The sequence below is a fragment of the Mus caroli genome, unplaced genomic scaffold (genome assembly GCF_978045245.1).
Source record: "Mus caroli unplaced genomic scaffold, Mus_caroli_1 scaffold_6, whole genome shotgun sequence".
NCBI lineage: Eukaryota > Metazoa > Chordata > Mammalia > Rodentia > Muridae > Mus > Mus caroli.
This window is the reverse complement of record NW_028227261.1, coordinates 89,967,719-89,995,187: the sequence shown is the minus strand read 5'-3', so window position 1 is coordinate 89,995,187 and position 27,469 is coordinate 89,967,719. Positions and strand designations below refer to the sequence as shown.

The following is a 27,469-nucleotide window of genomic DNA, read 5'->3' as shown; positions in this document are numbered from 1 at the left end:
AGAAGCCTACAGAACTCCAAATAGACTGGACCAGAAAAGAAATACCTCCCGACACATAAAAATCAGAACAACAAATGCTCTAAATAAAGACAGAATACTAAAAGCAGTAAGAGAAAAAGGCCAAGTAACATATAAAGGCAAGCCTATCAGAATTACACCAGATTTCTCACCAGAGACTATGAAAGCCAGAAGATCCTGGACGGATGTTATACAGACACTAAAAGAACACAAACTCCGGCCCAGGCTACTATACCCAGCCAAACTCTCAATTACCATAGATGGAGAAACCAAAGTATTCCACGACAAAACCAAATTCACACATTATCTCTCCACGAATCCAGCCCTTCAAAGGATAATAACAGAAAAAAACCAATACAAGGACAGGAACCACACCCTAGAAACAACAAGAAGTTAATCCCTCAACAAACCTAAAAGAAGACAGCCACAAGAACAGAATGCCAACTTTAACAACAAAAATAACAGGAAACAACAATTACTTTTCCTTAATATCTCTTAATATCAATGGACTCAACTCCCCGATAAAAAGACATAGACTAACAAACTGGCTACACAAACAAGACCCAACATTTTGCTGCTTACAGGAAACTCATCTCAGAGAAAAAGATAGACACTACCTCAGAATGAAAGGCTGGAAAACAATTTTCCAAGCAAATGGTATGAAGAAACAAGCTGGAGTAGCCATTCTAATATCTGATAAGATTGACTTCCAACCCAAAGTCATTAAAAAAGACAGGGAGGGACACTTCATACTCATCAAAGGTAAAATCCTCCAAGAGGAACTATCAATCCTGAATATCTATGCTCCAAATACAAAGGCAGCCACATTCATTAAAGAAACTTTAGTAAATCTCAAAGCACACATTGTACCTCATACAATAATAGTGGGAGACTTCAACACACCACTTTCACCAATGGACAGATCGTGGAAACAGAAACTAAACAGGGACACAGTGAAACTAACAGAAATTATGAATCAAATGGATCTGGCAGATATCTACAGAACATTCTATCCTAAAACAAAAGGATATACCTTCTTTTCAGCACCTCATGGTACCTTCTCCAAAACTGACCACATAATTGGTCACAAAACAGGCCTCAACAGATACAAAAATATTGAAATTGTCCCATGCATCCTATCAGATCACCATGGACTAAGGCTGATCTTCAATAACAAAATAAATAATAGAAAGCCAACCTTCACGTGGAAACTGAACAACACTCTTCTCAATGATACCTTGGTCAAGGAAGGAATAAAGAAAGAAATTAAGGACTTTTTAGAGTTCAATGAAAATGAAACCACAACATACCCAAACTTATGGGACGCAATGAAAGCATTTCTAAGAGGAAAACTCATAGCTCTGAGTGCCTCCAAAAGGAAACTAGAGAGAGCACACATTAGCAGCTTGACAACATACCTAAAAGCACTAGAACAAAAGGAAGCAAATTCACCCAAGAGGAGTAGACGGCAGGAAATAATCAAACTCAGGGGCGAAATCAACCAAGTGGAAACAAGAACTATTCAAAGAATCAACCAATCAAGGAGCTGGTTCTTTGAGAAAATAGACAAGATAGATAAACCCTTAGCCAGACTCACTAGAGGGCACAGGGAAAGCATCCTAATTAACAAAATCAAAATGAAAAAGGAGACATAACAACAGATCCTGAAGACATCCAAAACACCATCAGATCCTTCTACCAAAGGCTATACTCAACAAAACTGGAGAACCTGGATGAAATGGAGAAGTTCCTAGACAGATACCAGGTACCAAAGTTGAATCAAGATCAGGTTAATGATCTAAACAGCCCTATATCCCCCAAAGAAATAGAAGCAGTCATTAATAGTCTCCCAACTAAAAAAAGCCCAGGACCAGACGGGTTTAGTGCAGAGTTCTATCAGATCTTCAAAGAAGATCTAATCCCAGTTCTTCACAAACTATTCCACAAAAGAGAAACAGAAGGTACTCTACCCAACTCATTCTATGAAGCCACAATTACTCTGATACCTAAACCACAAAAAGACCCAACAAAGATAGAAAACTTCAGACCAATATCCCTTATGAATATTGATGCAAAAATCCTCAATAAAGTTCTTGCTAACCGAATCCAAGAACACATCAAAACAATCATCCATCCTGACCAAGTAGGTTTCATCCCAGGGATGCAGGGATGATTAAATATACGGAAACCCATCAACGTAATCCAGTATATAAACAAACTCAAAGACAAAAACCACATGGTCATCTCGTTAGATGCGGAAAAAGCATTTGACAAGATCCAACACCCATTCATGATAAAAGTCTTGGAAAGATCAGGAATTCAAGGCCCATACCTAAACATGATAAAAGCAATCTACAGCAAACCAGTAGCCAACATCAAAGTAATCGGTGAGAAGCTTGAAGCAATCCCTCTAAAATCAGGGACTAGACAAGGCTGTCCACTTTCTCCATACCTATTCAACATAGTACTTGAAGTCCTAGCCAGAGCAATTCGACAACAAAAGGAGATCAAAGGGATACAAATTGGAAAAGATGAAGTCAAAATATCACTTTTTGCAGATGATATGATAGTATATATAAGTGACCCTAAAAATTCCACCAGAGAACTCCTAAGCCTGATAAACAGCTTCGGTGAAGTAGCTGGATATAAAATTAACTCAAACAAATCAATGGCCTTTCTCTACACAAAGAATAAACAGGCTGAGAAAGAAATTAGGGAAACAACACCCTTCTCAATAGTCACAAATAATATAAAATATCTTGGCGTGACTCTAACTAAGGAAGTGAAAGATCTGTATAATAAAAACTTCAAGTCTCTGAAGAAAGAAATTATAGAAGATCTCAGAAGATGGAAAGATCTCCCATGCTCATGGATTGGCAGGATCAACATTGTAAAAATGGCTATCTTGCCAAAAGCAATCTACAGATTCAATGCAATCCCCATCAAAATTCCAAATCAATTCTTCAACGAATTAGAAAGTGCAATCTGCAAATTCATCTGGAATAACAAAAAACCTAGGATAGCAAAAACTCTTCTCAAGGATAAAAGAACCTCTGGTGGTCTCACCATGCCGTACCTAAAGCTCTACTACAGAGCAATTGTGATAAAACTGCATGGTACTGGTATAGTGACAGACAAATAGACCAATGGAATAGAATTGAAGACCCAGAAATGAACCCACACACCTACGGTCACTGGATCTTCGACAAGGGAGCTAAAAACATCCAGTGGAAGAAAGACAGCATTTTCAACAAATGGTGCTGGCACAACTGGTTGTTAACATGTAGAAGAATGCGAATCGATCCATTCCTATCTCCTTGTACTAAGGTCAAGTCTAAGTGGATCAATGAACTTCACATAAAACCAGAGACACTGAAACTTATAGAGGAGAAAGTGGGGAAAAGCCTTGAAGATATGGGCACAGGGGAAAAATTCCTGAATAGAACAGTAATGGCTTGTGCTGTAAGATCGAGAATTGACAAGTGGGACCTCATGAAACTACAAAGCTTCTGCAAGGCTAATGACACCATCAATAAGACAAAAAAAAAACACCAACAGATTGGGAAAGGATCTTCACCTATCCTAAATCAGATAAGGGACTAATATCCAATATATATAAAGAACTCAAGAAGGTGGACTCCAGAAAGTCAAATAACCCCATTAAAAAATGGGGCTCAGAACTGAACAAAGAATTCTCACCTGAGGAATACCGAATGGCAGAGAAGCACCTGAAAAAATGTTCAACATCCTTAATCATCAGGGAAATGCAAATCAAAACAACCCTGAGATTCAACCTCACACCAGTCAGAATGGCTAAGATCAAAAATTCAGGTGACAGCAGATGCTGGCGAGGATGTGGAGAAAGAGGAACACTCCTCCATTGTTGGTGGGATTGCAAGCTTGTACAACCACTCTGGAAATCAGTCTGGCGGTTCCTCAGAAAATTGGACATAGTACTACCGTAGGATCCAGCAATACCTCTCCTGGGCATATATCCAGAAGATGTCCCAACCGGTAAAAAGGACACATGCTCCACTATGTTCATAGCAGCCCTATTTATAATAGCCAGAAGCTGGAAAGAACCCAGATGTCCCTCAACAGAGGAATGGATACAGAAAATGTGGTACATTTACACAATGGAGTACTACTCAGCTATTAAAAAGAATGAATTTATGAAATTCATAGCCAAATGGATGGACCTGGAGGGCATCATCTTGAGTGAGGTAACACAATCACAAAAGAACTCACACAATATGTATTCACTTATAAGTGGATATTAGCCCAAAACTTAGGATACCCAAGATATAAGATACAATTTACTAAACGCATGAAACGCAAGAAGAATGAAGACCACTCATCTGGCCGGATCAGCGCTTGGGTAGCGGGAGCGCAGGGTTGCCTGACACCCGCCAGCTACCCACGACCCCTGCCGCAGGATTTTGGGACTGCTGGTGAGTGGAACACAGCTTCTGCTCCAATCCAATTGCACAGGACCTGAGACTCCATTAGTTAGGGAAGCAGAAACCGGCCTGAGTAGGGCCACAGGCCTCATCCGGCCGGATCAGCGCCGGGGTAGCGGGAGCGCAGGGTTGCCTGACACCCGCCAGCTACCCAGGACCTCCGCTGCAGGATTTTGGGACTGCTGGTGAGTGGAACACAGCTTCTGCTCCAGTCCAATCACGTGGGACCTGAGACTGCTCTGGTTGGGGAGAGAGAAATCCGGCCTATATAGGGCCACAACCCTCTTCCGGTCAGAAAAGCACCGGGGCAGCTGGGGCGCAGGGTCGGCTGACACTCACCAGCTACCCACAACCCTCACCACAGGATCTTAAGACTTCTGGAGAATGGAACACAGCTTCTGCTCCAATCCAATTGCGCGCGGGACCAGAGACTGCATTAGTTAGGGAAGCAGAAAAACGGCCTGAGTAGGACCACAGGCCTCTTCCTGCTGGACCAGCACCGGGGTACCGTCAGCTACCCACGACCCCCTCCGCAGGATTTAGAGACTGCTGGTGAGTGGAACACAGCTTCTGCTCCAATCTTTAAACAGTGACAACGATAACAACTAACCCCAGAGATTACCAGATGGCGAAAGGTAAACTTAATAATCTTACTAACAGAAACCAAGACCACTCACCATCATCAGAACCCAGCACCCCCACTTCGCCCAGTCCAGGGCACCCCAACACACCGGAAAAGCTAGACACGGATTTAAAAGCATATCTCCTGATGATGATAGAGGACTTCAAGAAGGACTTTAATAACACACTTAAAGAAATGCAGGAGAACACTGCTAAACAGGCAGAAGACAATAAAGAGGAAGCACAAAAATCCCTTAAAGAATTGCAGGAGAACACTGCTAAAGAGTTTCAAATCCTTAAAGAAAAACACGATAACATAATCAAACAGGTAGAAGTCCTTACAGAAAAACAGGAAAACACATCCAAACAGATGATGGAAATGAACAAAACCATACTAGACCTAAAAAGGGAAGTAGACACAATAAAGAAAACCCAAAATGAGGCAACACTGGAGATAGAAACCCTAGGAAAGAAATCTGGAACCATAGATACGAGCATCAGCAACAGAAGTGTCCACTTTCTCCATACCTATTCAACATTGTACTTGAAGTCCTAGCCAGAACAATTCGACAACAAAAGGAGATCAAAGGGATACAAATTGGAAAAGATGAAGTCAAAATATCACTTTTTGCAGATGATACAATAGTATATATAAGTGACCCTAAAAATTCCACCAGAGAACTCCTAAGCCTGATAAACAGCTTCGGTGAAGTAGCTGGATATAAAATTAACTCAAACAAATCAATGGCCTTTCTCTACACAAAGAATAAACAGGCTGAGAAAGAAATTAGGGAAACAACACCCTTCTCAATAGTCACAAATAATATAAAATATCTTGGCGTGACTCTAACTAAGGAAGTGAAAGATCTGTATAATAAAAACTTCAAGTCTCTGAAGAAAGAAATTATAGAAGATCTCAGAAGATGGAAAGATCTCCCATGCTCATGGATTGGCAGGATCAACATTGTAAAAATGGCTATCTTGCCAAAAGCAATCTACAGATTCATTGCAATCCCCATCAAAATTCCAAATCAATTCTTCAATGAATTAGAAAGTGCAATCTGCAAATTCATCTGGAATAACAAAAAAACCTAGGATAGCAAAAACTCTTCTCAAGGATAAAAGAACCTCTGGTGGAATCACCATGCCGGACCTAAAGCTCTACTACAGAGCAATTGTGATAAAAACTGCATGGTACTGGTATAGTGACAGACAAATAGACCAATGGAATAGAATTGAAGACCCAGAAATGAATCCACACACCTATGGTCACTTGATCTTCGACAAGGGAGCTAAAAACATCCAGTGGAAGAAAGACAGCATTTTCAACAAATGGTGCTGGCACAACTGGTTGTTAACATGTAGAAGAATGCGAATCGATCCATTCCTATCTCCTTGTACTAAGGTCAAGTCTAAGTGGATCAAGGAACTTCACATAAAACCAGAGACACTGAAACTTATAGAGGAGAAAGTGGGGAAAAGCCTTGAAGATATGGGCACAGGGGAAAAATTCCTGAATAGAACAGTAATGGCTTGTGCTGTAAGATCGAGAATTGACAAGTGGGACCTCATGAAACAACAAAGCTTCTGCAAGGCTAAAGACACCATCAATAAGACAAAAAAACCACCAACAGATTGGGAAAGGATCTTCACCTATCCTAAATCAGATAAGGGACTAAAATCCAATATATATAAAGAACTCAAGAAGGTGGACTCCAGAAAGTCAAATAACCCCATTAAAAAATGGGGCTCAGAACTGAACAAAGAATTCTCACCTGAGGAATACCGAATGGCAGAGAAGCACCTGAAAAAATGTTCAACATCCTTAATCATCAGGGAAATGCAAATCAAAACAACCCTGAGATTCCACCTCACACCAGTCAGAATGGCTAAGATCAAAAATTCAGGTGACAGCAGATGCTGGCGAGGATGTGGAGAAAGAGGAACACTCCTCCATTGTTGGTGGGATTGCAAGCTTGTACAACCACTCTGGAAATCAGTCTGGTGGTTCCTCAGAAAATTGGACATAGTACTACCGTAGGATCCAGCAATACCTCTCCTGGGCATATATCCAGAAGATGTCCCAACCGGTAAAAAGGACACATGCTCCACTATGTTCATAGCAGCCCTATTTATAATAGCCAGAAGCTGGAAAGAACCCAGATGTCCCTCAACAGAGGAATGGATACAGAAAATGTGGTACATTTACACAATGGAGTACTACTCAGCTATTAAAAAGAATGAATTTATGAAATTCATAGCCAAATGGATGGACCTGGAGGGCATCATCTTGAGTGAAGTAACACAATCACAAAAGAACTCACACAATATGTATTCATTGATAAGTGGATATTAGCCCAAAACTTAGGATACCCAAGATATAAGATACAATTTGATAAACGCATGAAACTCAAGAAGAATGAAGACCAAAGTGTGGACACTGTACACCTTCTTAGAATTGGGAACAAAACACCCAGGGAAGGAGTTACAGAGACAAAGTTCGTAGCTGTGATGAAAGGATGGACCATTTAGAGACTGCCATATCCAGGGATCCATCCCATAATCAGCTTCTAAACGCTGACACCATTGCATACACTAGCAAGATTTTGCTGAAAGGACCCAAATATAGCTGTCTCTTGTGAGACGATGCCAGGGCCTAGCAAACACAGGAGTGGATGTTCACAGTCAGCTATTGGATGTATCACAGGGCTCCCAATGGAGAAGCTAGAGAAAGTACCCAAGGAGCTAAAGGGATCTGCAACCCTATTGTTGGAACAACATGATGTACTAACCAGAACCCTGGAGCTCTTGTCTCTAGCTGCATATGTATCGAAAGATGGCCTAGTCGGCCATCAATGGAAAGAGAGGCCCATTGGACTTGCAAACTTTATATGCCCCAATATAGGGGAATGCCAGGGCCAAAAGAATGGGAATGGGTGGGTAGGGAAGTGGGGGGCGCTATGGGGGACTTATGGGATAGTATTGGAAATGTAATTGAGGAAAATATGTAATAAAAATATATATAAAAAAAAAAAGAATGAAGACCAAAGTGTGGACACTGTGCCCCTTCCTAGAATTGGGAACAAAACACCCAGGGAAGGAGTTACAGAGACAAAGTTCGTAGCTGTGATGAAAGGATGGACCATTTAGAGACTGCCGTATCCATGGATCCTTCCCATAAGCAGCTTCTAAACGCTGACACCATTGCATACACTAGCAAGATTTTGCTGAAAGGACCCAAATATAGCTGTCTCTTGTGAGACGATGCCAGGGCCTAGCAAACACAGGAGTGGATGCTCACAGTCAGCTATTGGACATATCACAGGGCTCCCAATGGACAAGCTAGAGAAAGTACCCAAGGAGCTAAAGGGATCTGCAACCCTATAGTTGGAACAACATGATGAACTAACCAGAACCCCGGAGCTCTTGTCTCTAGCTGCATATGTATTGAAAGATGGCCTAGTCGGCCATCATTGGAAAGAGAGGCCCATTGGACTTGCAAACTTTATATGCCCCAATATAGGGGAATGCCAGGGCCAAAAGAATGGGAATGGGTGGGTAGGGAAGTGGGGGGTGCTATGGGGGACTTTTGGGAAAGCATTGGAAATGTAACTGAGGAAAATATGTAATAAAAATATTAAAAATTAAAAAAAAGAAAGTCAGTGGCTGAATGTTACAGAATATATTATATGTATGTATATAAGAAGAATAAATTATGTTTAAAAATAAAAAAAAAAAAGAAGTGGGAGTGGGTGGGTAGGGGAGCAGGGCAGTGGGAGGGTATAGGGAACCTTCAGGATAGCATTTGAAATGTAAATAAAGAAAATATCTAATAAAAAAAGAAAAAAAGAAAAATATTTCTCTCCACATTTTCAATTAAGGAAATAATAAATTTTGAGATTTAAACAGCAAAAAAAAAAAAAGTGTTGGAGTTATAGCAAAAGGTGGAAAATTCTCCTTTTTGTTGCTTCACGTTATTCGTGTTTAGTTCTCCTATTTTTATATTTTCTGGCTGTTTGTATTTTCTGTGTATTCATGACTCTAATTTTGAATTTATGTTTTCTAAGAATGTCATACTTTTTATCAAGATCCCATGTGTGTTGTTTTAATATTTTAAACAGTATTGTCATTAAGTATTTTTATTGGTTTTGTGTCCACAGTTGTGTCCGTTGTTCACTGTTTATTTGTTCACTTCTAATGCACTTACTTGAGATAGCTCCCCCTCCCTCTCTTGACCAAGATTTCTGTACCTTTTCCCTAACCTATTTCATGTACTTCTGCCTTTATTTGGATCAATTTCTTCCTGCTGCTTTCTTTATTTTGTTTATATATATATACACACATATATATGTATGTATATTCTTAACCCTTGAATCAAATGCTTCATCTGTTTACTTTCAGTCTTTTGAGCAATTTAGTAAATTCTGTGGAACTCCTGACTGTAGGTTTGCCTAAGGGCTACCAGTCTGATACAGGGCCCTCTTTTCTTCTAAAGATGTGGTCATTTCAACTTGAGTTGTCTTTCATATCCAGAAGATATTTCAAAAGTTTTTATTTTTCCTCTCTTTCTCTCAAAGACACTATATATGTGAGTGTGTGTGTGTGTGTGTGTGTGTGTGTGTGTGTGTGTGTGAGAGAGAGAGAGAGAGAGAGAGAGAGAGAGAGAGAGAGAGAGAGAGAGAGAGAGATGTGTGTGCTAAACTCAGGTGTTGATCTGCACCTTCCATCACGCTTATTGGCCACTGTGTATATCAGGGTAGCTTCTGGGATTCTCTCTCTGGCTTAAATATAAGGGCAGAAGAATTACAGACAGGCAATACTGTGAGTCTTTGTGTGGGTTCAGATCCTCCACAAAGACATCTCCACATTCCAGAAGACAGGATGACTTTGTTTTGTTGTTTTTCTTAAAATAACAAATAGATTCCTTCCCTTTTCATTGTAAATTCATAGCAGTATAGGATCTCAGTCTGAGAAGGTGGCATGTATAATCTACTTTAGAATATTCATTGTGATTTCACACTAGCTTACTTAAGGGAGACATAAGGCATCAAGTTCAGACTTTGGAGCTAATTACTCCTGAGTTCAAATAGAGGCTGTACTATCACCTTCCATATGACCTTGATCAAGTCTATTAATTTTCCCAGGTTCCATGTCATAATCTATTAAATGAGGATAATTACAGCCCTCATCAAAGGGCTGATGTGAGAATTAGAGATAACTTAGGTTATAAAACAGCACTTTTCATATAGTAGCAAATCATTGTACCACCTATTAGACTTGTTGTGAGCACAGTCATTTGCCTATACTCATCCAGTTATACTTTCCTGGGAGTGTAAATCCTAGCTTCTACCTTCTCTGTAGATCCAGTTTTCTTAAAATTTTAATTGATTCTTCTTTTCTTTTTCTTGTCAAAATGTAGAATTAAGAATTTCTTATGTGCCATTCATTATGAGTGAATGATATGCACAGTTTATATTTATATGTGTAACTAATATGCATAATATATTAGCAAAATAATTGTACTGCATATATGTACATCTGTATATGCAAAGCTCAATCCTATATCCATTACTGTACAGATGCACATTTTATAGACTACCTGATCTGCTACTTAAAACCTAAAATAAGTAGAGTAATGGCTCAGAAAATGCCCATATCTTGTTTCTCAAACCTGTTGCTGTGATTTGGATATAACTCCCCAAAGTCTCAAATGCTAAATATGTGGTTTTCCAGTCAGTATCTCTATTAGGGATTTTGCTGAGTAGTAGGGGCTAGTATAAAGAATCTTAGGTATCTGGAAAGTGAATGCCATTGGGTGAGATATTGAGACCCTGGCCCTTGTTTCTTTGCTTTCCTTCCTGGCTATTATGAAGTAAGCAGCCATCCTTCTTCAGCTCAGCCCATTTGATTATCATGTGTTGTGCTGTGTGTGACATACCCAAAGCATGGGCCAGTCATCCAGAGACTGAAACCTCTAAGACCATGAGTCCACATAAGTTACACTGTTACCAAATAAGCCCTTAAAAGATAGCTACCTGAGAACCAAGGAGATACAAGGGTGCCTCAGGTCCCCAGTATCTGGAAAATACAGGAGGAATACTACTGCAAAGTCTCCTGAGTATAACTATCATTGCCAGTGCCTAATCTTGAGGAATTCTGATAGTTAGAGCTGAAGAATAATAAGTTTGTATTGTTTTTAGACACTGAGTTTGTGGGGATTCACCACAAAGTCAATAGCAGGCGCTTCACCCTCCTAGAGAGGCACTGCTCTGCTCTTATTGTCAAACAAGAAAACCAAGTACCAGAGATAAGAGGGGACAACTCAACAACAGTGTTAAGATGTAGACCAAGGATGTCACTCAAGCTGTGATTGATTGTGTGTGGATGCCAGTCTATGTGCACAATTTTAACACCAAAACTGCAGATTTCAGGGACTTTTCTTTTGCTTGGAGGCAAAAAATGGTTATGGTTCAGCAAGAAAGGATGGAGAGAGTGAGAGAGGGGTGGGGAAAGAGGGAGAGAGAAAATATAGAACATCCTAGGGTAAGCTCTGTAAGACCCTGGTAGACACAGGGCAAAAAACAGATTCACAAAGGCAACGATTTTCTGAGTTTTGACGTGACAATTCTTCTTCCCAAGCCACCTGAATTCACAGAAAGATCTATGTGACAGTCTGTTTAGCTGTTGTTTTCTTTTTAAATTTTATTTTTGTAAGATGCCATATAATTATATGGCTTCTTTAGAACATTCTGTTGTTAGGGAGGCTTTTCCTTACAGAAATTCAAAGGAGCGTAGGCTCACAGGAAAACAGCCAAGATCTGCATGAAATTATATATTTATACATATGCCAAATGCAAAAGAGAAAATAGGTACAGATCCAGAGTGGGCATTTTAGTTTAAAGGACGGGTGTACTAAGCTTAACATGCTCACCACATTAGAAGGAATATAGAGATGAATGGGAATTTGTCCGGAGTCCCATAAAACCTGTCTGTGTCTGGTCAACAGCACGTGTGTTTGCTTATTTAACCTTCATAGTAATGTGGAGAGATGAGCAATTTCATTCTTATATTGCCATTGAGAATCTGAGGCGTGGGTTATCTGACTTCTTTGACCAAGGTCACATGACGACTTGGAAAAACTAGGACCTTGACACTGGTAATCTTAATCCAAATCTGGCTTTCTTGCCATGTTATCACAAATTATCCTCTTTAATGATCTTTGTTTTAAAAAACAAAAGAAAACACACAACCCAGGAACCTATAAAAAAGACAAATTCTCAAAGCACATAATTTAAAATTTTATTTTTTGTGTTTTCTGGATTGCTTATTCCATCATTCCTTGGTGGTTTATGGGACCAATAAAACTATTTATTGAAATACATAAACTAGATACTATTTTTTAAAATAAACAAGGGGAATCCTGTCCTTACAGAAATATTAAAAATAAAGAAAGTTAAGGCTAAATGAGAAGGAAATGCACGCCAGAGACTTGGACAAATATGGGGATGAACTACGCTTCTGATGGCCATGGTAATATGGGAACAGGTGCCTATCAGCTGGTTCAGCAGGGCCAGTGCCATGAACATCAACTGTCTTATTCCCTCCATCAGTGTCACAGGGGTCTTTCCTATGGTGAGTCTCAGGTCTGCCCCAAAGATAAAATAAAAATCTAAAGATTTTCCCTATACAATATAGATCTGGGGTTTTACTTAAACAAAAATGGGATATTTCTAGAAAAAAAAATTTGGAATTCTATTTGGGGAAAGAGAAAGAGAGCAAAGAAACAAGAAGGAAGGAAATGGAGAGGAGAGAGGGGAAGAGAAAAAATAGAAAAAAGAAGAGAGAACGGGGTACTTAGGGAAAGAGAGAAAGGGAGGGAAAGGAATGACAGGGACCACTGGACACTGCAGGCTCATTATACAGTAGACTTTAGCTACTCTCAAAAGTTATAGGAAACAACAGCAGTTCATACTAGAAAGAAAAGGGGACAGGGGAGGATTATTATTTCAATACTGTCAAAATCACTAGTTAAAAATATAATTAAAAAAAACCTTAAAAGTTGGGAGTGTGTGTATTTTACAATAAAAATATGTATCTCTGCAACAGAACTCATCATACTCTTGACCATCCCTGATACACTGGGAACCTGAAGTACAGACTTTTCCTCTATGAGTCTGACCACTTAGCTATTTCTTGTTTTATAAGACTTTCACCAATTCTCAGAACCAGCATTCACAGAAGCCTACAAGAAAGTATCTTGCAAAATACAAGGAAGGCCTTTATGGCTTTCTCTCCATTTGCTGATAATTTGAAATTGATTAATGAATGCACAGTGGTTGATAATGAGTGTTTGATAAGAATATAATATGGAGGTATTCAGATATTGATCATTTGTCTAACTTGCTAAGATCCTAGATTCTATCCCAAAACTTCACTCTAGCTGGCAGGCATCTAGAGGTAACTCAGTGTTGTGAGTTTGTGGCGGTTTGACTATGGTTGGCCCATTAGTGGCACAAGTACTTCTGTTTTATTTTGTTAAGAACACATTTGTATAGATATTTGTGTTATCTTCCAATTTCTTTAACACCAGTTAAGAGAGCAACAATGGTTATTAAGTTGAAATACTAAATGGATTTTTCCCAAGGGACATTGACCTATTCTAAATTTACAGTGTGTTTGCAATTGGAGGAGTAATAGTTATATCATGTTAGGTGTATTTATGACCTGAATATTATTTCATTTGGACATGAGATATGAGTTGTGTCAAGTTGACAAGGGGTGGACTGTGATGGCTATTCCTGGCTGTCAACTTGACTACATCTGGAATGAACTACAATCCATAAATGGAGGGAGCACCTGTGATCCAGATCTTGAAGTTGGAACACAAAAGCACTTAACCTGGATCTTGACAGTGGATGACACATGCTTTTGATCCAGATCTTGAGTGGCCATGAAAAGCTTAGGCCCGGGCAAGGTAATACATTCCTTTAATTCAAGAAGACTGGGGCAAGCAGACCTCTTGAGTTCAAGGCCAATATCGGACAGAACAATTCCAAGTTCAGGCTTGGTGGCATACCCTAATCTGTACCCTACTTTCTGCTGGAAGCCTAGACAAGGACATTGGGAAGAGCAAGGGTTTGCTCTTCTTTGCCTGCTTGTACTTACTTGTCAGCACATCTGTTGGAACCCACTTCTTCAGGATTATGGCTTATACAGAAGACCAGCTGAAAGACCTAGTCTTGTTTGACTGAGCAACTACTAGTCTCTTGTATTTCTCACTCACAGCTGCCCATTGTTGGGTTAGTTGGACAATAGACGGTAAGTGATTCCAATAAATTCTCTTAACATATGCAGACATTCTATAAGTTCTGTGACTCGAGAACCCTGATGAATAACACACTTGAATTTGAAATGTCCCCTATGGGATCATGTATTTGGGCACTTGGCCTCCAGCTGGAGTCACTGTTTGGGAAGACTCTGGAACCTTCAAGAGGTGGAGCTTCACTGGAGGAAGTAGGCAGCTGGGTAGAGCTTTGAGATTATATAGCCTGGACCCAAGGCCTGTTCATTATTTGCTTCCTGGCTATGGATACAATGTGAGCAGCTGTCTCCAACTCCTGTTACCAAGACTTCTTATCAGGGATAGAATGTGTCCTAAGGGGACATAGAGTCAAAGTAAACCATTCCTCTCTGAACTTGCTGCTTGTCTGGTGTTTTTTCAGAGCACAGAGAAAAGTGTCTAATACTATGGCAGGTAGTAAAGGCTAAGTCCTTCAACTCCGGGGCAAAGGGATACAGCTCTCGTTCTAGCCCATCAGGCAGAAAGTACCACAAGACAAATGTTTGAGTGAATACCCACGTTTCCCTATGCTCAAAATAAAATCCAGTGTCTGCATTCTCTAGCTGAGTATTGTTTAAATCCAGAGCAGATGTTAGTTTAGGGAATGAAAACAAGGGGTTTCCTGTTAGCTGCAGATATACTCACTGGTATTTATCTCCTCTTCTTCCCACATCATGTAAACAGGACAATCAACCCATAGATTAATTACAATGATTTGAGGATGGTATGTTTCTGAGCCCATGTGTGTGAATATACTTTAAAAAAAAACCAAACAAATTTTAACATCTATTAATTTTATATATTTGAGTGTTTTGTCTGCTTGTATTACTGTGAAAATAAACAAACAAAAACATGTGTGCCTGGGTATGCATGGAGATTAGAGAAGACATGAGATCTGCTAGAACTGGAGTTATGAATGGCTGTGAGATACCATGTTGGTGTTGAGAACTGTGGCTGGATCCTCTGGAAGAACACCAAGTGCACCCTAACTGCTGAGCTATCTTGCCACTGGCTAAATGCCTTTGCATGGAAACTGGAGCTGAAAAATAGCGATAGTTCAAGCTCCTAGCCTTACCTCCTAACAGTAGTTCAGGTGGCTGTGAGCCTTGATTGTCTTTCTAACCACTCACAGAAATATGGAAAATTTAAAACTGCTGATGAAAATCTCACATTGTTTACATGGAAACAAGTGGAGAAATGTCTCAGTTAATATGGCCAAGAAACATAACTTTCTTTTTCTTAAGCAAAGACAGCTACATAATCTACTGTATTGTTTTCATGTGTTTGTTTAACTGTTTACTTTCATTGCCAAGAAGCACAGACTTAAATTTATCATTATGTTGAGTAACTTTCTAATTTCAGACTCCCGGAACTATTTTTTCTCTCCCACTTTCATTCCCTATAATACTCTTGCTTAGCCCTATCTTTATATTAGCAACTTACAAAAAAAATGCATCAGATTTATGTGGATAAAATTAAATTCTATTGGAAATGTGTATGGTAGACATTATAAACTCACCCACACAAACACGGCAGATAAACTCAGTTGCTAGGCAACTTACTGGGGTCTTCACAGAAGGCAATGCCTCCCCATCTATAAGAATCATTTAAATTACTTCAGCTTAGAGGCCAGTGACTTCACAACCTATCTCTAGATTCTGCTCCCACCTATCAGGAACAAGGAAGGGCTCAGCAACCCGCTATCCATATCCTCTTTGTCCTGTTTCAACAAGAACCTATGATCAATGCTTCACTGCACTGCTAGCATCTCATAAAATCCCAAACACAAAAGGAATATAACAAACCCAAGGTTAGCAAATTCTCTCGTTCGGATATTAAAGTTTTAAAGAAGCCCTTGGTTCAAGCAGTAGAAAATGGTAGCACAAACACTGAGGATGCTTGGATGAGAATGGCATCCATAGGCTCATAGATTTGAATGTTTAGTCCTCAGAGAGCTGCACTACTTGAGAAGGATTAAGAGTTATAATAGGAGTAGGTACATCTTTGTGGGAGAAAGTTGGCCACTAGGGCTTGGATCTGAAGTTTCAAAAAGCCTATGCCAGAACCAGTCTTTCTTTCTCTGTCTTTGCTTATACATGAGGATGTAGCTCTTAGCTACTTCTCCAGTACCATATGTGTCTACCAACAAGCCCCCTGCCATGATGATAATGGACCCTCTGAAACCATAAGGAATCCATCGATGAACTGTCTTCTTTTATAAGAGTAGCCTTAGTTACATTGTCTCCCCACAGGAATGGAGCAGTGATTAAGACAGACACTCTGATGCCTAAGATCTACCTTCTGTTCTTAAAGGGGACATGGTATGATGGTAAAAGTGAAACAGGTAAATGAAGAACTCAATGGAGTTCACAGAGAAAGAAAAAAATGCAATGGACAGTATTGGTCTGGTGACAGACTGGTAATCTGGGTAGTTAGCCAGAGATCATGTCTATAAGATATCACAAGTAAAATTAGATTAGCCACAAATGGTAGGTATGGTGGTGCCTGTTTTCTCAATACTTTGGAGGTGGAGGCAAGAAAGATAAGGAGTTTAAGGTTTCTGGCTACATGGTCATTCCAAAACCAGCTTGGGCTCCATGACACCCTGTCTCAACCTTTCTCCAACCCCTATAAAATAAATTACAGGCAAATTTAAGTAATCCTCTCCCTTATCAAAGGATGAGTTGAATTAAAAACATTTTAGATAGTTAACTCTATAGCTTATTTAAGGCTTTATTCAGTATACCATTTATAATAATTATATATAATATATCAGACACAGATACATAAGAATGACAAAGAGAAAAAATCCTTTCTATATGTTTTCTATCCCACTTGGCAAACATTGAGCCACAATTTAAGCAGTCTTTATCTGTAAGCATTGGTATTATCAACCATCACTGAGGTAACTGTACATCTCTTTCACCACTTCCATGATATTCAGGAGAACTTGCTGGAGAGGAAGATGCCTGCCTTAAGTCTAGAAAGTAAAACAGAGATGTCCAGGTTAAAGGACCACCGACAGTCTGGATGAGTTGAGGACAGGGAGAAGAGGGGTTGCAGATAGAACAGTGTTGTTAAAATCCCATCGACTGAGGCCATGGGCATAGCATAAAGATAGGGATGTGCTGGGAATGTTAACTGAGAAGGCCAGAGTAACAATGCCTTACATTGACTTACATTAAGTGAAGACCTTTTAATAAATAACTATTAGCTGAGCACCACTATGGACTAGGCTCTGTTCAAGGTACTGGGCACAGAGTAGAGAGCACAATCTAAACTTCATTGATTGAACACTTAAACGCTACAGCTTTCTACCTATTAAACTAATAATTACACAGTTTACTGAATGCTTCTTTCCACCTGTCAGTCGCTCTGCTTGCATAATTTCACTTAATCCCCACAATTGCGAACAGTCACTTCTGAGCCTACATTAAAGAACAGAGGCTCAAAGAGATTGAATCACTTCACCAAGATCTCATGACTGGATATATTTAGAGGCTGGCAAAGATAGTCGATCTGTCTTGCCTGAACTGGAGCCACACATCCTCAGTTGGAATTCCTATGGTCCCCAATTACCAGCTATGTGACCTTGGGCAAGCCACCAAGCCTCCAAACCTCTGTGTTTGGTTTGCTAATCAGTAAAATCATGACTGTCCCTTTCTTGCAGACTTGTCATGAGGGTTAACAGAGCAGTCACTGAAAGCAGTCATGACATGTAAGCAGTGCTTAATGAATCATTAGCTGCTGTTATTAACCTGGCTGCAAACAGATTTATTCAGCCTGCTCCCATCCAACCTCAGAAAGGTCATAGAGCTTCATGTGAGTTAAGAAAAGGAGGGTCTGATTTGTTTACCCTGCTTAATTCAACAGCATCTTACTTCTCTCTCAGCCAACTCTCTCACAAGCACCTGCTAATAGCCTTCATTGTTTACAGTGCTTCTAACAAGTGTGGGTAACTTCTCATTTGCATCCTTAATAGACAGTTTCCAAAGCACATGGAAACGACAGTGGGTTTTAGGAAACCTGCATTTGATTTCTTTCTCTGTGTTGTTTACCAACAGTGAAGGGGCTCTAACAGCTCACCCACGGTCTAATCCAATTGTGTTTAACACTTTCACAGAAATTTCATGGTACAGAAGGTCAGAATGTCTAGTCTCACAGACCAGAAAAGCGAAGAGGAGAGCATCATGTCACCAGACTAGAGGCAAACAACTCTCACCAGGTCACTCAGTGCACTTTATTAGCTCCACACAGTACATAGCTCTCAATACTCGCATATATATGGTGTGGGCAATGCATTACTCTCTATAGTAAACACATATACATAGACTATTATAACTATGTTACAGAGGAGGAAACTGAGGCATAGAGTTACGCAGTCCTAAGTAATGTGCCCAAGGCCAACCAGGAAGGAGGCCACAAGCTACTTTACCAGTGGTATGGCTTTAAGTGTTATTAGTTAACAGGACAATAAATCAGACAGTACTTTGCATGCTCCACAACCATTTTTAGATCAAGACAGGTATTATCAACAATTTCCAGATGAGGAAGGTCAGGAGTTTTGGGAGGCTCACCTACTGCCTAAAGGACAGAGGTAGTCCTGGGGACTAAAATTTGTCTATTGAATCCAAAGTGCCCTGCAGTGCACACTGGGTAGACAGTGTTGATGATTTCTGATGTCAAAATCCATTACTCCAGCGGCTGCTGCTGTGACTGTTATTTTCTGCCGAGCACCCTCCCCCAAGTGCATAGCAAGAGAGGAAAATAACAATGATAAGAACATAGCTGATTCTGTATGCAAGCCTGCAGATCTGAATCCATGCATAATTTACTCAACACTGCCCTGCAGTCACTTAAGCCGAGGAGAGACTGCCATAAAATTCAGGTCTGCATACGCTAATTTATTTCTTATTTATTTTATTGATACATATCTAAGGCCTCCAGCGAGCTGCTTCAACACCTGCTTGAAGGCTCCAGCAGCCCCGAGTTCAAAAGGGGCAGGAAAGGAGACCCTGAAATAAGTACTGAACTCTGTGTACTAGAATTACAAAAGTTAAATTAATTTTCTGGCAAACTGGGATTAAACCCATGCTGGATGCCACCTTTTTTTGTGATGCACAGGACTGTAAAAGCTGCTCTGTATCTTACTCTCCTGCACTTGGTAATGAGAATGTCTGGGACACTTCTCTCAGGGATCACGGACTCTTTTTGAGTGAGTGACAGAAAGGCCAAGATGAGCAAATAAGAGAAGGAATAAACAGGAAATATAAAGGAAATATAAAGATGTTGCTATTTTCTTGAGGAGGTTACTGAGGACCAAACACCACTCTAGATGCTGAGGCAGCAGAAGCATCATGCACATAGTCACTTGGAGAAATGTGCTCTGCCCCTGTGTGTGAGGATAAACATCTTTCACAGGCTAGTTAGCTGCAGCCCAGAGAGAGAGGTGTCCGGGAAGGAGAGAGGGGAAAAGGGAGAGGGGGAGAGGAAGAGGGGGAGGGGGAGGGGGAGGGAGAGGGAGAAGAAGGCCATAGGGGAGTCTATCTGAATGTGTTTGCTTCTTCATTTCTCACACTGTTGTCCATCTGCGGATGTACCTCAGTGGTAGAGTACTTTCCTGGCATGTGAAAGGCACTGAGTTCAACCCAAGCCTTCCTCCACCAGTAGAAAACGAAGAAGGAAAAATAGTAATTAAAGCATCTGAGCCTGAATCCTTCAGAAGCCAGAAGACGTCTATAAACCCTTTTATGCTTTACGTGTGCAAAAGAAGAATGGCTTCTTCCCCAGTTAGTAGTTCTGACCCAGATAGATATAGGACCCAGAAAGAGACAGCACTAAGCCTCAAACTGCTGACTTCTCATAGGATCTAGTTTGCAATCTGGCAGACTTAAACTCTCATCTTCAACATCTGTGAATTTGGCTCAACATACACTGATGGAGCTTCAAGGAGAGACAGAGAAGGGGCAGGGACATAGAGCAGAATGGGACAACATCTACACCTTAGAAAGAGGCTTCTACATGAATGCCTATACTCAACATACTTGTAAAGAATTGTTTTGATTTCTTTCTTTATTTTTATTTTTTTATTAGATATTTTCTTTATTTGCATTTCAAATGTTATCCCCTTTCCTGGTTTCCCCTCAAAAATCCGCTATCCCCTCCCCCTGCTCCCCAGCCCTCCCACCCCCATTCCTGGTCCTGGCATTCCCCTATACTGGGGCATAGATCCTTCACAGGACCTAGGGTCTCTCCTCCCATTGATGACCGACTAGGTCATCCTCTGCTACATATACAGCTAGAGCCACAAGTTCCACCATGTGTTTTCTTTGATTGCTAGTTCCAAGGAGCTCTGGGGGTTACTGGTTCATTCATGTTGATGTTCCTCCTGGGACTTCAAACCCCTTCAGCTCCATGGGTACTTTCTCTAGCTCCTAGCCATTCTTCTTTTGCACACCGAACTGGGTATGAAGCAAAAGAAGCAAAAGGCCATGTCCTTGCAGGTCAGCCCTAGCCTGGGACAGGTAGTATTTCCTGACCATTTGCCCACAGATTCTCTGGTGCTATCTGGGACTTGCTGGATCTTAGATATGGAGACTTACCCGCAGAACATGAAGATGGTGCTGGAGGTGGTATCGTAGGGCAAAGGCAGTGTTTGTTGTAGGCAAAGCTGCTCACACCCTCCATTAAAGCCATCAGAGCAGTCGATGCCCTTGGAGTGATCATAGCAGCCAGAGCCATCCTTCATGGGCTTCAGTTCCTCAGGACACTGTGTAGAGAAAGGACAACAAGGTGGTTATGGCGCCGGAGGTGGCAGGCTCCATCTTTCTCCCTATACACAAATGGGGTCCAGAAGACTCACTAAGAACTGTAGGGCCTTGGATAACATTCTTTACTTCTATAACCTCAATGTACCTTGCAGTAGATAAGACTCTTGTGGTCATCTTTTTCACTGAGCTGTGAGACAGAAGGGACATAAAGTCAAAAGACTTCGAAAAAGACTTTCACGGAAATGGTGCCAGGGTCATCTTAATTGTTTTTATAATAATTGACTGAACAGGTTCCCTACCATAATGGTCACAGAGAAAGGCTGCTAAGTATATTAAAAATAAGCTTTAATGTGAGTTTAAATTCAAGCTCCTTTCATTGTGTGACTTTAGACAAGTTGCTACCCTCTCTGAGTCTCATTGTTGTTATCTGTAAAATGGGCATAATGTCGGTATAGATTAGCTGTGAAGCTTAAATATAAAAGCATAAGTACGAGTGCATACCTCACTTTAGAACTTTTCACAGAATTGGTACTCAAAATTGGTACTCATATTGCCTTTCTTTATTAACTTGATCTCCTTTCCATTCTTATCCCTGGAGCTCTAAGTAAGCAATTTTTATACTCAAAGCAATGTGGAGAGACCTCCTAAACAGCCTGACTTCTCTTCATTGTCTTCCATGTAGCCACTGAAATCTTATTTCTTAACAACACCATGTCTCAGCATCGGTAAATAAATGAGACTGCAAATGTTTGAATCTTCCTTATGCTGACAACACATACTGTTCACAAATCTTCTTTCTAGTCTGTACATATCCTTACATGGAGCCCTCAGTCCCTAAGTAAGCCCTAGAGATTCCCATATTCCAGGACCTCAGCTGTGGCACAATTTTCTGTGTTTGCCTCTGTGAATGAGAGATCTCATGTTAAAGTTCACCTACCTTTTAATTTCTGTCACTGGATGGCATAAGCTCACCTCTAGATCTGCTGATAGGTACATAATCCCAACATCCCTTCCTTCTGAACAAGGTATCAGGTTTTAATTTCAGTCACTTTGCTGTCATTTCCACTAAGATAACACCCAGAGCTCAGCCCTCTTCATCCGTCAATAGATAGCACTGATTAAAATGCCCTGTCTCTGCCTCCTCCTCTGCTAGCTCCACAGTTTCCTCTACAACTTCCTAAAACTATAGGAATAACAACACACACACACACACACACACACTCACACACACATTCACATTAATTTCCATAAACCAGTACAATAAAAAAAAGGAGGTCAGCTCTCTTTGAAATTACATTTTGCCTAAGTATGATTTGTAATTACAAATGCACAAGAGAATTCTTCAAGATATTTGAGACTGGTGCCAGCAAGGGTGATGGAGAAACTAGGTTATAAATGGCCTTTGTCAAGCACCAGAAAGGTTATAAAACTGCTACATTTTGTGCATAAAAAGAAAAATCAATTCTGCATGTGAGTGAAGTGTTGTACATATTAATACAAGCTCTGGAGAGTCCTTGCCTGTTTCTGAACATCAACACCAACAGGCAGAAGGATGCTGATTGCTTGGTTGGAGCAATTTGCTATACTGGGAGCTTGTTTCTGTCCATCTAGAAATATTCAGAAGCAAGTACTGGACTTTCTCACCAAGAAACAGAAGAGTCCTGGCATAGGATATTTGCTAAAGTTCCTTCCATCCCTTCCTGGTTCTCATTGCTTTTCTTGTTTCAATTCTCACTCTACTCCAGGTGGTTTTGTTGTTGCTGTTTGGCCAAGCCACCTGTTCTTGATTTTTTAGACCTTACAGCAAACACACAGGAGACTAACAATGGCTCCTGAAGACTTATGTGTACCTCAAGCCCCAGAAATCTCGACTGTTACAATCCATGGTAACATTTTTGCAGGTATGAATGAGGAAAAGCTCTTGACACTATTTTGGATTTTACAGGGTAGTCTAGTGACAAGTGTCCATAAAAGAGATAAGAAATCACACTCACAGCAGCAGGTAGTGGTCAGTGAAGAGATTTGTAACTGATCCATCAACATGCTATGATTCAATGACTAGCACACAGCTCTGAGTGCACTATGTTAACCTCGCCCCCGAGGTTCAAGGAGTATAACAGGGAAGGGGCAGATAGAATATAGGTGGAGGATGGGAGGAGTGCTGTGAGATGCTGTCTTCTCTATATGACCGGCTCATTGCAATCCTGAACTTATCGAAGCTGTGATTATTTATATACAACCTAGCTTAAGATCAGCTGCCATTCCAGTACAGACAGTCAAGGAGCTCATGAGTAACTTCTTGCAGATATGATTAATGGATGGCAGCTAGGAGACAAACTTCCAGACACACCTGTGAGGGATTATTTAGATGAAAATAATTGAAGCAGGAAGACCTGCCTTAACTGTGGGTGGCACCATTCCTTGGGGTGAGGTCATGGACTGAGGACAAAGTAGAAAGTAAGTGAGTATCAGACCGTTCTTCTCTCTGCCTACCTAACTGCAAATGCAACAAGACTAGCAGCCTAAAGTCATGATGGCCAGGGCTCTGCAGGGTGAGCCACACAAAACTTCATTTGTTGCTGCTTTTGTCAGGTATGTTGTCACAACGAGGAAATGAGAGCCGTCTTGGTCAGAGTATTTGAAGCAGGAAGACCCAGGCCCCAGGACTGCCCTTCTTTTGGCAGACTACATAAAAGGACATGGATGAAGGAAGCTTTGCTTTTTGTTTCACACTTGCTGATGAGTTGAGCTGGAAAGATCCTGTTGCTATAGCATTCCTTCACTGATATTAGAACTTACATCCTCAGGATTCCAATGTAGATTGAAGACCAGCATCTCTCCAGGAGTCCTCCAGGCCTTCAGTGCCATTTTGAGACTACTGAGACATTCAGCCTTGTGTACTGAGGATTCTTTGTGTCTCAATAATTAAACCCCCCTTTAACATATTGTATCATCTTACTAGTTCTGTTCATAATATAGATGGGTCATTCTATCAGTACTGTTCCCTGATTCATAGTACTTGAATGGAATTTCATTTCCTTTTGGGGAGTTACTGCTAGTAGCCTACCCATGTATATGCAGAAAGCACTAGATGGCCTCAGCATGATATATATGAGGTAAAAGATAGTCATGTTAAGAGATGCCAAGAAAAGGGTGGGGGGAAATTAGGATTGTATCCGATCAGGATTATAGATAGATAGATCCCATAGAGGAACAAAGTACAGGTGAAGAAAGAGATATGTGTAATGTGGCCATGAATCAGAACTGATTCAGCCACCAGGAGCTGGAAGAAGGAATGCATACATTCTCCTCTGGGGTGTTCAATGGAAGCAACATCTCCCTATCATTACCTTTGTGTCTTAGTTAGGGTTATGCTGTGATGAACAGACACCATGACCAAGGCAACTCTTATAAGAACAATATTTAATTGGGGCTGGCTTACAGGTTCAGAGGTTTAGTCATTATTATCAAGGCAGGACCATGGCAGCATCCAGGCAGGCATGGTGCATGAGGACCTGAGTGTTCTACATCTTCATCTGAAGGCTGTTAGAATACTAGCTTCCAGGCAGCTAGGATGAGATTCTTACAGCACACACCCACAGTGACACAGCTACTTCAAAAAGGCCACACCTTCTAATTGTGCCTCACCCTAAGCCTGGCACATACAAAACATCACTCTTGGGATAAGGTTTATGGCTTCCAGAAATATTAGACAATGCATAACTGTTATATTCACTCATCCATTTTATAATTCCCTACAGAAGCTAGAGGAAAGATAGATGGATACTGTCACTGTCTGTTGATAGATGAGGGGAGTGAAGAGGTTAAACACATCAGCAGTGGAAATGGCTGAACTTCCTAGGTTTGTCAGCTCTGTAGCTCTTACATGAATTTTGTGTGTGTATGGTAGTTAATCTTGATTGCTAACTGGATTGAGATATGCATAAGAGATTAGTAGTGAAGTCCTGTGTGTCTATGAAGATATTTATATAAAAATTATTTGATCATGTGTGCACTGATCAAGTCATTGGTTTACTCCACTGAAGTTTTCAATTTTGAACATTGTATTTAGAAGTAGAGGAGATGTGGATGTTGGGATGTAATTAGAGGAAGAATGCTATGGAGACATGCCGATGAAGGTTGTATCTTGGGCCTGCCCCTTTCATTCACTATCTCCCCTTCCTGGCTGCTCTGTAGTGAGCAGCTTCTTTTCTACTATGCTTTTCTACCAGTACCACAGCCCAGAAGCAATGGAGCCAGCTGATCATGGACTTAACCCTCTAATACCACAGACACAATAAATATTTCCTCTTTTAAGTTGTTTCTTAATGATATTTGTCATAATGAAAGGCGGAGTAACATATTGGATAAATTTCTTCAAAGCACTGTCATTTGCTACCTAACAAAGAGTGGGTCAGGACTTGAGTTGATCTTACCATCTTACTTTACAGCTGAGGTTCAAAGAGTGTATAGTTCTGGACTGATACACAGCTTAGGCATGAGGTCTTCCTAGTCTCAGCTGCAGACTCTCTGCCAATACACTCCATTTTGGACATATAAGAAGGGTGCTTCATTTTACTGTGCCTCAATGGACATGGCTGTATATGGAAATAAATAGAAATAACAAGGCCTCTCTTGATGGCATTTCTGTAAACTGTGAGAAAATATAGCAGGTTTTATGGGTCTGACTTTGGATCTGATATATAATAGGAACCAAATAAGTAAAAAAAAATGTGAATAGATAATTTATAAAATGATAAATATGTAGACCATCTATCACCATAGAAAATGGAATTAAAACTCCTAGTTGACTTTTTTGTCCTTTCCTCTTGGTCCAGTCCTTCACTGGATCACTTAACAGATGCTTATTATTGAACAAATAATATTCACTAAAGATGAGCAAGTGTCTTCAGTGATATATCTAAAGTGATTCATAATATAACCTAGCTCCTGTTTTCATAGAGTTTAAATTCTAGAGCATGGGCACACAAAGAGAAAATAAATAAAATGATTATATAAATAAGTCATCTAGCCTAACAACAAAAGTAAAAAGTATACTGTGATCAAAGTTTAATAAGGATGGGGTGAAGGAAGAATGAATTAACAACCTAGATATAAAATAGGCCTTTCATTTGAAAAGAGGCTTAGGCTACTTATCTTAAAGTTTTGCTTCAGTTTGAGAAATATAGACAGCTTCACTGTGTTTTCCAACTCATGACTATTCCATGTTTTCCCATTTATTTTATTTTTCTTCTATTCTTTTTATTAGCATTTAAGTTTTAACATACATGTCCTATACACATTTTATAAAATTATTGTTTCTGTAATTCATTGTGTGTTAGGAATTGTAAATGTTACTGCATAGTTTTCTTTCTTCATCCCTAAGTTCGTTGCAATACATATGTAATAATGAAAAGACGACGACTGAGGAGCTGCAGAGACTAACACAGCAGTGAAGAGGGGATGGTGTTGCACTTGGAGAGGACCAGAGTTCAGTGCACAGAAGTCACAGTATGTGGTTGATGACTGTAACTCCAGCTCCGGGGGATGCAGTGCCTTCTTCTGGCATCCATTGGCATTGAAGAAATTGCACATGCACACGGACACCCTCATGTACACACACATTTACCAATGAAACCTTAAAAAAATACAACTAGTTAACTTTTCCTAGATTGTCAAGTCCACCTAAACTAAGCATTTTGTCAGTAAATGTGTGATTTATAAACAAGAGCACCAAGTCTTCTATACATTGTTCTATTGAGCCTTCTAATTTCTTTCTTTCTTTCTTTCTTTCTTTCTTTCTTTCTTTCTTTCTTTCTTTCTTTCTTTCTTTCTTTCTTTCTTTCTTTCTTTCTTCCTTCCTTCCTTCCTTCCTTCCTTCCTTCCTTTCTTTCTTTCTTTCTTTCTTTCTTTCTTTCTTTTTTTCTGGTCTTAATGGGTGGAATATCCCACTCTGCGTTATTTTTAAAAACAAAGTCACCAAGTCTGATGTTACTAATGAATACTCAGGCACCAGATGCTGAGGTTTAAGCCTGTTAGCTCAGAGAAGCAAAGAAAGCAGCCACCTGACTTCCCACTCCACCGATTTTCAGGAGGGAAAGGCCTTTCTGCTTCTCCCTGCTGTCTTAGATACCGTTGTTCAACTCAATAACTCCCCCTTTCTGTTTTCTTATGCTCACTCCCTGTCTGCTGGTTGCTTGTCCTGCCTCTTGACCTACGATTGACTTTATGTAGCTCTTGAATTTAAGGTGTTCACTAGG

At 40.2% G+C, this 27,469-nt stretch overlaps 1 protein-coding gene across 3 annotated transcripts in view; it reads right to left on the bottom strand.

The window, feature by feature from the left end:
- Positions 1-27,469, bottom strand: part of Astn2 (astrotactin 2) — a 1,028,198-nt gene that overhangs the window by 363,665 nt on the left and 637,064 nt on the right. For all 3 annotated transcript variants that reach the window (XM_021160104.2, XM_029476271.2, XM_021160105.2), the window contains one exon: positions 21,042-21,208. In XM_021160104.2, coding sequence (XP_021015763.1) covers positions 21,042-21,208 — 167 coding nt within the window. The remainder of the gene's footprint in view (positions 1-21,041; positions 21,209-27,469) is intronic.